The 13,416-nt window shown below is 34.0% G+C and overlaps 1 protein-coding gene across 1 annotated transcript; it reads left to right on the top strand.

Annotated features, from left to right (window-relative positions):
* Nucleotides 1-6,664: 6,664 nt before the first annotated feature.
* On the top strand, nucleotides 6,665-12,463 carry LOC127794701 (DNA-directed RNA polymerase III subunit rpc31-like). The gene is made up of 11 exons (XM_052325948.1): nucleotides 6,665-6,807; nucleotides 7,333-7,378; nucleotides 7,919-8,031; nucleotides 8,706-8,787; nucleotides 9,383-9,506; nucleotides 9,768-9,890; nucleotides 10,017-10,070; nucleotides 11,174-11,220; nucleotides 11,390-11,503; nucleotides 11,818-11,875; nucleotides 11,965-12,463. Exons 1-11 carry the CDS (start codon nucleotides 6,665-6,667, stop codon nucleotides 11,979-11,981), a joined length of 921 nt encoding a protein of 306 aa, XP_052181908.1. The 3' UTR covers nucleotides 11,982-12,463.
* The last annotated feature ends 953 nt before the right edge of the window (nucleotides 12,464-13,416 follow it).

Here is a 13,416-nt window from a genome sequence, read left to right as displayed (position 1 = left end):
CTTTATTCTAAGGTATGGCCAAAAGCTGCATCATCCACTCTTACCTCATTGTTGCATGCTTTGTTCTCGCCAGAAACTTGTTGAGCCTGAGCACAACCTTGGCTTGTCAACTAAATTGATAAGCCGAGCCTGAGCTAAGCTAAGCTTAGCGAAGCCTTATTCAATTCAACTCAATTGCAATCCTACGGTGACATGAAACACCTTTCCTTAATTTGAAGTTCAACTGCCATTAATAAAATTATCAAAATAAAAGTAATCCTAACTACGTGAAATAAATATATCAAATGTTAAAATATTTTTTTAAATAATAAAATTATGTCAAATTTAAAAAAAAAGTTTAATAAAAATACATTTGCATCGTTCTTAAAATATTATTGTTTTTAATAAGTTTTAGACTTCAAATCGAAATTAAATGAAGTATCCAAAAAATTAAATCTATATGGCAAGGATATATTTAAAGCTAAACCTAAACCTAAATCATACGAAACCTTGGCCCAATTGAATTATTCCAATGCAAAAAAAACCCCATAATGACCTTGAATGCTAAATTTTAAATTTGGACAAATAGTTCAAAATGTAGTTTGGTATTCATCACGTGTTATACTAGCTGTATCGATCATGGAAAGGATACTAAATCTAAAATACACATTAGAAATTGTTTTTTTTTTTTTTTATCATTTACCCTCCAACGAGTGTACCTTATTATTATTATAATTTATGCTATGGCATACCTCGAACACGCAGAAAAAAAAAACACAAAATATGCAAAAGACTAGCATGTAGCACCATCAAATTAGATCTGTAATCACCAGACGTGAATTTTTCTTTCTCGATCGCATTTATCTTTTTCATCTATTGCTTTAGTTGGGACTTAAATTTAACATGAATACACATAAAACTTATATTATTTGTCCTATCAAATGTAGAATCTTTCCCTTGTACACAATTTCTTATATTTTTATTCTTTTATAAGGGCAAATCTATGTGTGAGCTGCCTTGAGCTAAAGCCCATAATAGCTCACAACAAAAATTAAATTTATAAAATAATTTTTTTAATTATTTAAAATTAACCTAGCTTAAACTTAGTCTAGCCCACCCTAATTTTTCCCATCCCAACCCACTTGCTCTCAAACATTTCTCTTATCCTTCCTCTCTCGACCTCGCTCTCGCTCACGGCTCACCCTCGTTGCATCTCGTTATCTGCCTCATTTTCAGTTGCTCGTTCACTCGCACTTGCCCTCGTTCTCTGCCTCTCTCTTGCTCTCGCTTGGGCTCGGCTCATCTTACCCTCGCTGCTTCTCGCCCTCGCTCTTTGCCTCTCTCTCTTGCTCTCGATGCATTTCTCTTGCTCTCACCATCGCTCACCCTCGCTGGCTCTCTCTTGCTCTCGCTCGGGCTTTGCCCCTCTTGCTCGTGTTCGCCCTTGCTGGCTCTCTCTTGCTCTCGCTCGGGCTCGACCCCTCTTGCTCTTACTCGCCCTTGCTGCCTCTCGCCCTCGCTCTCTGTCTGGCTGCCTCTCTCTTGCTCTCGCTCGCCCTCGCCCCCACGCTCGCTCTGCCAGTTGGCCTCGCCCTCTTACTAGCTACCCTACATCTGATTCAGGTATTCGTTTTACCCCCGCCAAACTTCCAAATTTGCTTCATTCGAGCCCAGGTATGTTTTATCTTCTTTCAGTTCTTTGATTCTCTCGATGGACAACTAAATCTAGATAATTTTTCTATTTTTCGCCCATATGTTTTTTACTTGTTTATGCTTGATTTGTTGTTGAAATCGCTGCCTTTTTTCAGCAAATTTTAAGTAAGTGATTTTGTATTAACTTTGTGTCCACTTGCCTATTTGACTACTGCATTTAGTTAGGAACTTAAGAATTGGCGTGGCTAGAAGCCTGAAATTTGTTATTGTGAATCTGTTATTGAATATTTGATTTGAATATTTGACTCGACCATAGTTTTGCGTTCTCAAACTCTAGAAATACAGTTGTTGTATTGGCCTTGCATTTGCCTCAAATCTCGAGTTAAAATATTTTAATTGTTCGATTATTGAATTGTGCTATTTTTTGTTTGTGTATCTTAGAATTTAGGATGGAACAATAATCTTTTGCGAAGAAAGGAAAAACATTGTTATCTTTTTTAAAAAATAGAGATCATACTAGTGAAAGTACTTCAATTCATAGTGCGCAAAATCAATCTAGTGAATTTACATTAATTCTTTCAAATTTATCTCTTGAAATTGAAGTTTCTCCACCATCAAATGCTGAATGTCAATGGTTTTCTTGTATTGAACGGGATCCGAAAAAAAGAAAACAAATTTGTGAATATCTCATTAATGCACATAATGAGATTAGACGGGCATATCTATTAGTTGGGCCATATCAACCATCACTTTTGAATCACAAAAAGACCACTTTTGGAAATCAACGTTGCAGTTTTCAAAAAAAAAAAATTGGTTCAATCAATTTAAGTGGTTGAAATATTCACCTTCAGAAAATAAAGCATATTGTTTATACTATTTTCTATTTCTGAATAATAGTCATTCATCAAATATTTCAACGTTAGTTACTGTGCGATTTGATAATTGGAAGAGGGTTAACCAAGAAAATAAGTGTGTTTTTCTTACTCATATTGGTTCTGCACTTTCATCACCCCACTTGAATTATTTGAGAATAGCTGAAGATTTAATGAATCCATCTTACCATATTGAAAGGGTAATTCATGCACAAATAAAAGAAGAATCTCAAAAATATCGTTTGCGCCTAAGGGCTTCAGTTATAGCTGTCCAGTTACTAGCACTTTAAGATTGTATAAGAATTTGTTGTACTGAGTCTTTGGTTATATAAAAATTTTATTACATTAACTTTTTAAATTTCAACCCCCGACCTAAATTCTTGGATCCGCCTCTGACTTTTTATATCCATATCTATCTCATCAATACATCATCCCTCCATTGGAAGAGAGTAAATTTCCATATTTTCTTTCGAAAGATAACCAAATCTATTCTCTATTAACAACCTGACCTCATTTGGCTCGTTTGACTTAATAGAAATAGCCTTACATGCATCGTCAACAATCACAATTAGAGACTAATGAGATAATTGTCTGAACAAACCCAACACATTTCCCCTTGTTAGTCTCAAGAATAGGCTTGTACCTTATTATTTTAATTGTAAAAACAACTAAACTTTATTGTACACTAAAATTCTTATTTAGATTAATTAACAAAAGATTGCATTTAAATAATGTAATTTTAACTTTTTGGTAATGGGAATTTTGTCTAATTCTGATTTAATTGCGCTTCTTTTCTACACAATTCTCAAATTTTCAGTTCTTACACAAGATCGACAAATATAACTATCAAGTTGATTTTATAAATTTTAGTTATTTTATTTAATTATATCACAATGTTACTTTTAGTAAGAGTCGTATGATTTTTTTTGACTGGCAACACTCATATAATTAATATAAGATATAATTGTTTTTCTGCTAAGTTTTCTTTTTCTTTTTTATCTTCCTCGGCCACTTATAAAATAATTGTTCATTTTATTACTCTTTTATTAGTCAAATATAGTTAAAAAAAAAATTTAAACCTTTTTCTGCAAATTTTTAAATTTATGTTTCAATTTTGATAATTATATCTCAATTGGGTGCAATTTTATCTAACATCTAAAATCAATTTAGGAGACGTATGTCATTGCTGACGTGTCAAATCATCTGTTATTAAAAAAAATAAGAGTGGGACCCGTATGTATAATTTTATTTTTTATTTTATTTCATGTATGTACATGTGAGTTCTACTCATATTTTTTTTTATGACACATAATATGCCACATCAGTAATGACACATATCTTATAAATTAATTTCAGGTACTGGATAAAATTATACCCAATTAAGTTAATTAGAATACAATTATCAAAATTGAAATATTTAAATAAATTTATAAATTCACAAAAAGATTTTTTTTTTCTATTTGCCCATCTTTGAACAATTCTAAACTTATTATAAATAATATCATTTTATGAGATAAATTGACCATACACCCTCTTTTTAACTTTGATTATTTAGTACAAATATTTCTTAAATTTTTCAAAATTAGACATGACATACCATTTATTACTAACAATATTAAATAAATTGACTACATGCCACCTAAATCTTTATTTTTGCAAATTAGTCCCTAAATTTTTATGAAATGGTCAAAGCACCCTACCTAAGCAACAGCTTGAATTAAATTAAATTAAGTTAACTAACTTTGTGTCTTAAGAGTTAATTATATCAATAATTACATAATTTTATATTTTATTACTGTTTAGTCATTAAACTTTAAAATACTACTTGTTAGTCACTGATATTTCAAAATTGTTACTATTTAGTCATTGAATTTTAAAATATTTCCTGCTAGTCATTAATATTTCAAAATAGTTTTTCACCCATCACTCGTTAGTTACTAAACTTTAAATTTACAAGTGACGGATGAGAATCAATTTTGAAATATTAGTGACTAACAGATAATATTTTAAAGTTCAGTGATTAACTAGTAACAGATTTGAAATATCAGTGACTAATGAATAACATTTTAAAATTCGGTGACCAAACAATAACAAAATGTAAAGTTGAGTGATTATTAGTGTAATTAACCCTCTTACATGACGTCTAACTACTTGAAATTAATTTTTTTCTAAAAGATATCAATTCAAATTAACATATAAAAATATATCTTATAATATTTTTCATTTGAAATTATTCTATTTGATATTTTTACATTTAAAAGTGAATTATTTTGATAAATAAATTTGAAATTTAAATATTTCTAATATGATAAAAAAAATTCAATTTAAAATATTCAAAATGATATCATATGAAATTAACTTTTCTAAATATGTTCTATAAAAATATTAAGAATTTTAAATGAAACAATCTTATATTTACCATATAAAAAAATAATATACATTACACAAATATAAAATTGTAAATAGTCATTTTATAATTTTTTTTTTCATTTTATTTTTTGGATGATGTGTTATATATAAATTTATGATTTTTAAATAACTTTTTCGTGTTCTTATAATTAATATTAGTTTCATTTTTATTTAAGATATAGTTACTTGAAGTATTAGTCTAGAGTTAAAATTATTAAATTTGATTTGATTTTATTTATTTTAACAAATAGTAAACAAAATTAAATATTAAAATACAAATCAGCACAACATTGATGTTTAGGGTCAAAATTAGTCAAGTCGTTCATGAGCAATTTGATGTTCGTTCGTTAAAATAAACGACGCGAGTTTGAACCTAATTTTGAAACTCAATTTATAAATGAGTTAAGTTTGAATTCAGTAAAAATCGACTCATTAGCTTGCAAACTTACTTGATTAGAGGTTTACAAGTAAATCTCATTAGAAGTTTGTGATTAACTCATGAAAATATACTCATTTATAAATGTATTCATAATTTTATAAATATATTATTTAACATATATACATACATACATCATTATATCTTTATTAAATTATATATTTTATAAATTTATTATTTAATAATTATATACATATATATCATCATTATATATATTTTCTTCTTTCTCTCTACCCAATATACCCACCCATTTTTCTTCTTCCTCTCTTATTTCTTTCCCTTCGTCACTTGTTTCTCATCGCCATTGCGCCTATCTTTGTCATCTTGCTTCTCGCCACCTATCTTCTCATTACCAATTGCCGCTGCATCTTTCATCTCTGCCGCCACTGTACAACCATTCATCTACTGTTGTCGCCGCATAGTAGGGGTTGATCGAGCCCATGGGCAAGGTGCCCACTAGGCCCGAACCTACAAACCCAAGAGATGGTTGTATCAAGGCCCAAAATTATATTATTTTAGGGGGCCCATAAATATGGAAACCCTTCCTTCACTTTCGCTCAGCCCAGCAGGCGTGGATCTAACCCATGGGCAAGGTGGGCTTTAGCACCCACCCCCTCTGCAAACCCTTCTCCCTCTTTCATTCGCATTGGCTCTCGCTCGTTGCCTTTCTCTCTCTCTTCGTATCAAAAGCCACATGCGAGAAGCGATATTGCTGCCACTGCCATGGCGTTGTGAAGCTTTTTGTGTTCGGAGACTCCTATGCTGACACTAGCAATTGTCCCAAACCATTCGCCGCCTCAACGAACCATATGGATTCAATTTTCCTAGCACATCGACTGGCTACTTTTCCAATGATCGTATTCTCATTAATTACATTGATAATAAAAAAAATAGCTATATCAATTAGTTCTTCCTCTAATTACATAATTTCCATTATTTGTTCTTGATTTAATTGCGTTCTTCACTTTTGTTTTCTGTTCATTATTTTTAATCTGAATTTTTTATGAATTAGCTTCAAATTTGCGATTCAAGGGATGATTAAAATAAATCTTTTCCTTGTATTTGAGCTTTAATTATTTCATCCCTGTTTATTTATTTTAGAGTTATTTTGCAGCCTCATTCCTTGGCATACGGTATAATTTAATTTTTATTTTATTTTATTATTTGATATGGTATGAATATTTATTTATTTATTTAATATTTTATTATGAAAAAATAAAAAAATGAATGTAGACTGTGATTTGGGGCAGGCACGGAGCCAGTGTAGGCCCAGTGGGCCTTGGCCCGATATTAATTTTGGCCTACACTCAGGCCCATGAAAGTGAAAGCTCTCCCTCAGTCCCTCCCTCGCTCAAGCGCCGCCGCCCACCCCTGCCCTTCTCCCTCTCTCGCTCTCGCTCGCTGCCGGCTGTGGGCTGCCTGTCTCTCGCTCTCACTCGCTCCAGCCTCCGTGCCTCTGTCGGACCGTCGCTGAGGTCGCTTACTCGCTCGCCTTCCTCGGTCGCTTCGTCGCTCGCCGCCTCGCCCCCGCCCTCGCCCTTGCTGGCTCGCCCTCGCCAGCCATCGCCTCGCTCTTGCTTCCTGCCTTTCTCGACTCTCTCGCTCCGTCACTCGCCCCTCCGACTCTCCGTCGCTCGCCTCGCCAAAACCCTTGCTTCACGTAATCAGTGAGCAGTAACGACGCCCTCACTGAAAATTTTTTCTGGCTCCGCCCCTGTCTGGGGGCCCATTTTTACATTTCTATTCAGGGCCCCAAAATCTTAGGTATGGCACAGGTGCCCACCCAATTTTTTTAAAAAATATCGCTCGCTAGCTCTCGCTCGCTGCCTCTCTCTCGCTCTCGGCCGGTAGTTGGGGAGGTCGCCTCTGTGGCTCTCTTGCTCTCGCTGGGTCGCTCGCCTTTCTGCATTGCCATTGGGACACTTTGGTTCAATCTTTTGAGGTTTGGTTCAATCTTTGGTGTTGTGTTCTTGCTCTTGGCAGGCAGGCAGTGGGCACCCTTCATACTCTAGAGACTAAGAGACTAGAGGTAAGTTAATTTATTTGATTATGTTTTATTTAATGTGTATTTCTATTTTGTTTTGGCTAATTTAACACCTATGATGGGTTTAGGAATTAGGACTTTAGGGTTTAACAACTGCATTTGGCCTTTTGCTAATTGTTATTTGACTACTGCATTTAGTTAGGAATTTCCCTAAGCGGGATTTGTTAATTGTGATTGAATATTTGAATTGTTGGGATTATTAATTGTGATTGAATATTTGAATTGTCTTGGCTGGGATTGTTAATTGTGATTGAATATTTGAATTGTCCTGGCTGGGATTTTGTTAACTGTGATTTGTTATTTGTGATATACAGGTCTATTAATTGTGTAGTTTTATAAGGTATTTGTATTGCACTTTTTTGGTATTTTTTTTTATTTTTTGCTTTCTCCTTTTAATTAATGAATTATATTAAATTTGCATGTAAAGCTCGATAAGCTCTCATTTTTGTCCTTTTGTTTTTCTCCTATTGGTGAAGCTTACGGTTGGGAAAATTTTTTGAAGCCCCCCAAAGTAAAAAATTCTAGCTCTGCCCTGCGCACAGCCTCCTCTTAAGACCAGATCAGACATTCAAAGCCCACCAATTTCTCTATCAGATTCTCACGTTCTCTGATTCAATCGTCACTTTGGTCGTGAAAAGGCACCTCTCTCTCTCTCTGTATACATTTGTTGTAAACATCTGTAGACTATCAGTCACATGATTTGGTCTATGATTAATGAGTGGGTTACTATCCAAAGTTTGAAATTTGCGGTGTTATTCAAAGCTCTTTTGCTCTCTTTTTTATTTTTGGCTTCAAATGTTCGGTCTTTTAAGTCTCAATTCATGATACTACAGAAACCGGGTTAACAATGCTAGCTAGATTGCTTTATTAGGTTATCACATTTTGTGTAGTTTCATATTCTCACTTCAAAACTGTGGTAATATATGGCTCAATTTTACGGGTAGATTTCAGTTACACAGATTAGTGATGGCGAGCCCGAGCTCAACTCATCAACCGAATTGATGAGCCAAGCCCGAGCTGAGCTTATCAAAGCTTGGCTCGGCTCAATTACAACCCTACTGATGTTTAGCTAATTTATTTAAAAATTAGAATACAAATTGGCCACCGCCGCCGCCATCATCATCGGAGCATTCCGGTGAATTCAGTCGCAGTCTCTCTTGGTCAAAGCCTGCATACTTTTGTACAACGATCTTGATTAGTTTCATTGTCAAAGTTGAGATGTAATTCTTTGTTTGTCTTCTGGATTCGTAGGTAGAGAAAGGTCTAAATCTCTATATTTGATCAGTTTCGTGTCTTTGCTGATGGCGTTTAGAGGTCGGGGACGTGGGCGTGGTGGATATGGCCACGGTGGCGGTTTTGGTGCTGCGAAGCAGGAGCCCTTCGTACTTTTCCCGGTAAGATTGAGTCTCCTGTCTTTTTTATTTTTATTTTCATTGCGATTTTATCTGATTCTATGCGTGTCCACTGCTACCGAAACGTGTGATTTAGAGGTGTTATACACATATTCTTCAATTATTATTGTCTACTCAAAAATTAAATGAAGTTAGCTGGAAGCTTGTTTAAACCTTTCGGTTTCTGCCCTGTTTTTAGTGTTAACTATTTAAGTATCAAGCAATAGATTAAATTGTAGAAACAATATCCTTCTCTGCTCTACAATGTTTTTGGCTGCGCTTTTCTTTCAAATGAGAATGAAAATACAGCTGCATTGTTGAATTTATTTTCGTCATATACCGCAAAAATGGTCAGTTGAAGTAGCACAGAGACAGGTCTCTGACTGAGTCCAAAGGAGGGGAGGGAACATTTTGATTCGCGGCAAGGTAAAGTGTTTTGTGTACTTCCACTGTGCTTTAAAACCACAAGCAGTATGCCATGAATGATGGATGTTTACTAATTATGAATTCATCTGTTTATAGTTCCACGAATAATCCAATATTGTCATATATTCTATGGTAAAGTTGTAATCTGAATGCCCTCACTGAGGAGTTTCAGGTTATTGAAAATTTCCCCAGCACCAGGGACGTGACTGAAGAAACAGCCTTGGCTGTTTGGAGTTCAAAATTGCAGAAGTTTTGGAATTCCTCTCCTTATTATCTTAAGGATGAAGGGCCAAAGAGTAAGCACTCAATAGTTTAAAATTTATATATGTCCATATTCATAAGGAAAAAAACAGAAATAGATACATGACAATTCTTTGCGTTAGGAATGTTGGCATTGCTTGGTGGGTTTAATTGCAGGTTCAATTTATATTCTGTTGTCTGGCTTATATCGTTTTTAAAACATTTGTTTATTGATAGTTCATGAATGGTTAGTTGCATAAACATGTTATTGATTTCAATATCAAGATCTTATTTGCATTCCTAAATTGTGGCCACAGAAGAGGAAAGGATAGATATAGAAAGGTTCTCTGACAGGGGGAAGCAAGGGATTGAACGAAAGCATAAACTTTCCGACTTTGTAAAGTGTAGTATTGAATACGTTCCTGCAGAACTAGCTCAAGGTTTGTAGTAACTCCTAATCATCCTAGTTGAAGTAAATATCAATACATATTGCATATAAGTTTTTCTGCTCTTCAATGTCTTTTAACATTGCTGGATGATGTCTCGTGTTAATAAATGAAATTCAGATTCAAAACCAGAGCGATACGGTCGAAGGAAAGTGAGATGGAATCAAGAGTCAGGTCTGCAAAAGATTCCAATGCTTTGCATTCATTTCTCTTACACCTGTTTTGGGTTTGTAATAGTTTTGCTGGAACCAAGCCTGTATTCTTGCTGAAAATCTGCCTGTTATTGATAAATTTTACTGTTTTGGAACCTGGCCCATTTGTTTAATTTTTCTTACTAGGGCATGGAATTCGTAGTTGTTGAGGTATCTGTATTTCAGGACATAATTTTTTAGTCAAAGCAGGTGTATGTAGGACCCTAACACAGGTTAAACTGTGTCTGCTATTATTTTATCTTTTTACTGTATACTATTCGTTGTAAGGTGGATTCACAATAAATTTTGCCCATTCTTGTTCTTTTATTTCTGACATTGCCGAGCCTGTTCATTCTTATCGTGGTTTTAAGCATATGAACATGTCTTTATGCTAGCTGAGGTATGCAGTTTGCTGATATATCATTAAACCTTCTCTGCCGACTGTCTCACTGGCACCATAGAATGTTTTACATAGAGGACGGACAAACATAACCAATTAAATTATATTGATCCTTTACAAAACTCTGAGTGGCATTCAGAAACTGCTATGCCACAATTACTTTGGGGGAAAATCTTGTGTTGTAAAGTCATTAAAGTGTTAGGTGGAAGGATAGTAATTTTCAACCTTTTGGCTCAAATAACCATTCGAGGAGCTACTATTACTCATAGTATTCAGTAAAATGTAATACTAGTTTATGGTTGTTTGTGTAATTGATGCATATTACTAGGATCTGGTTTCGATTCATCTAAAGGATGGTTGATTCAAGAGTCAGTAATCTTTGCATGTGAGGCTGGCTTAATCATTCTGGATGACATTTAGATTATTCAATTTTTTGTGGCATTTTCATTATCTTCTTGTGTTACCCCAATTTTTAGTTTAAGCTTCCAACTCCATAAAACCCCAAACTTACAGGGGTTTTACTTGGAGTTACTGTCTCTTCTCTGTATATGGTGAAGTTTGTACATTATATTTTTCCGATTTCCTATGGAACTGTTGATCAATGATCCATTTATTTAGGAAATTATTCCATTTTAATAATGCTACTGATTATTATTTCAAAACTGATTAATATATTTATGTGACAGACCTACAGAAATTAGATGTTTTTGAGAAGCTCGAAGAGAAGTATCAGGTTACTAATGTCTAATTCAATTGCGCCCTTATGCTTCTTTTAAAGATCATGTCAACTGCATAATTCCAAGAATCTTGCGATTTATTTGTTGTTTACTTTTTATATTTCTTGACTTTGTCCTGGATTTCCTCATTTTGCAATATTTTTCCTGTTTATTTCAAATAACTAGGGCCAAGGCGAGAAAGGTGGAAAGGAAAAGCAAGAAGGTGAAAATGAGGAAGAAGATGATGACAGAATTGAAGAGGAGGATGAGGAATTCAGTGACGATGGTGATTATAATCAGGTTTGTAGGAATAAGTTCATTCTTTTTTCTTTTTTTCTAGTAAGTAAGATAACTTTGTTGCTAAATATGAATACCTTGGATTTAGCTTTACTTTTAGTCAAGTTGCTACTTATAACACCTACACTTGTTATATCTGAAGGCACGTTATTGCTGTATCTGTGGAATTGTTTCTTCTTAGATGAATAGTTTTCAACTTAATATGACAGCTACTATTTCTTTCAAATTTCTTAAGTTAGTTTTTTTCCGTATGCGATTGTAAGTTCATTACAAGTGAAAAATAACTCGTCCTCATTGTTCATTGATCTATCTTACAGAATATTGATTTTGATGATGATGAGGATGACTTTAACATGGATGATGATCGTGATGGTGGTACTGTATCTCACCAGCACTTTTACTTGCAATTTGTCAAAGGTTTTGCAATTGAAATATGTATGCTAATAATTTCATAATTGTTGCAGATGAAGGCATATACTAGAATTCTGCTTATGAGAATACTTCTGTTGTGGTCCTTGAGCTCATTACAAGTTTCTGCAGAATGGGGAGCATTCATTTGTTGAGATCACAAAGTTCTCCTCAGATATGGCAAATTTGATCAAAGATCACAAAATCGAATCTGGTAATGGCTGCCTTTGATGATATTTAGCTGAAATGATCTTGGGCATTCTTCTGACAGATATAGTAGGCAAAGTCTGGTGGGAAATCATGCAACTTTGTTGTTTGTTCACATTATACATAGTATCTGGTATAAGTAGGGACTCTAAAAATGATTGATGGCAACTGTGACTAACTTGTAGTTTTCTGCTTATTATACGTAGTCTCTCTGGTATAAGTGGGCTTGCCTCTCTTATATTTCCTTGTTCCTTTTGTGATCTCGCTTTGTCTTTTTAATTTTTTTTTCCCACATGTATCATGAAATCTTTTATATGCCAGATTTCTGATTGGGGTGATAATTGAATACACTTGGCGTCCTGTGGCTGCATTGTTGTGTTCCATTTTGACAATTTTGAATATTCGTCCAGCAGAATAAAATGCCATACAACTATGCAATCTCAAATTCATTGTCGAATGGAATGAGGAAAAGGGGAATGAAATTACCGGTACCTTTCTTTTTCAGGTAACGAATAAATAAGAAATGAAATAAACTATAGGATTATTCAGCAGAGAGAGAGAGAGAAACCATACATGTTTCTCTTCTTTTTTCTTCTTTCTTTTGTTTTCTTAATTCGCTACCCACTCCCTTACCCTTTACCTGATATGATATGATTTGAAGTGAGAATAGAGCAACCAAAGGGGGCTCAGATCTTCTGTGATACTTGATGGTTGTATCCCTTTCCAGTTAGGTTGTTGACTCGGTCACTTTTGTGGTGAAATTAGGTTGGGTCCAAAGTTTCTTTTTTATTAGGCCATTGATTTGCAATGATGATTCTTCTTGAACTCAGTCTAACCAGAAAAAAAAAAGAAGAATTAGGGTCTCTTTTTGGCTGTGCTGTGAAGAGTCAAAAAAGTATTTTTATTTTATTAGAATAACTTTTGTGAGTTTTTTCGTAGTGTTGGACCCAAAAGCTATTTTTCTACTCTGAAGTAAAAGCAGCAGAAAATAAAATTATTTCTAAACAAATTATGCCCAGTCACGTTTAAAATTATAAACATTACACATTTCAAGTAGCGCTAATCGCATGAACAATTTTATCAATACCCTTGATATATGGTATTCTTGTTACTATACTTGTTTTTTCAATTACTAACCAAACACATATAACATCACTAAAAACTTTTCTTAGATGATTTAACCAAGCACTAAATAGATTTTACTTGAAAACGGTTCTTATAAAATTGTTATTTTGCATTGTAGACATTTTTATGAGTGTTTGTGAGGGAGAAAGGTAGTGGTAAAATAAAATATTTTGAAC

The sequence above is a fragment of the Diospyros lotus genome, chromosome 2 (assembly GCF_014633365.1).
Source record: "Diospyros lotus cultivar Yz01 chromosome 2, ASM1463336v1, whole genome shotgun sequence".
Taxonomy (NCBI): Eukaryota; Viridiplantae; Streptophyta; class Magnoliopsida; order Ericales; family Ebenaceae; genus Diospyros; species Diospyros lotus.
This window is presented reverse-complemented; position numbering and strand designations above follow the sequence as displayed.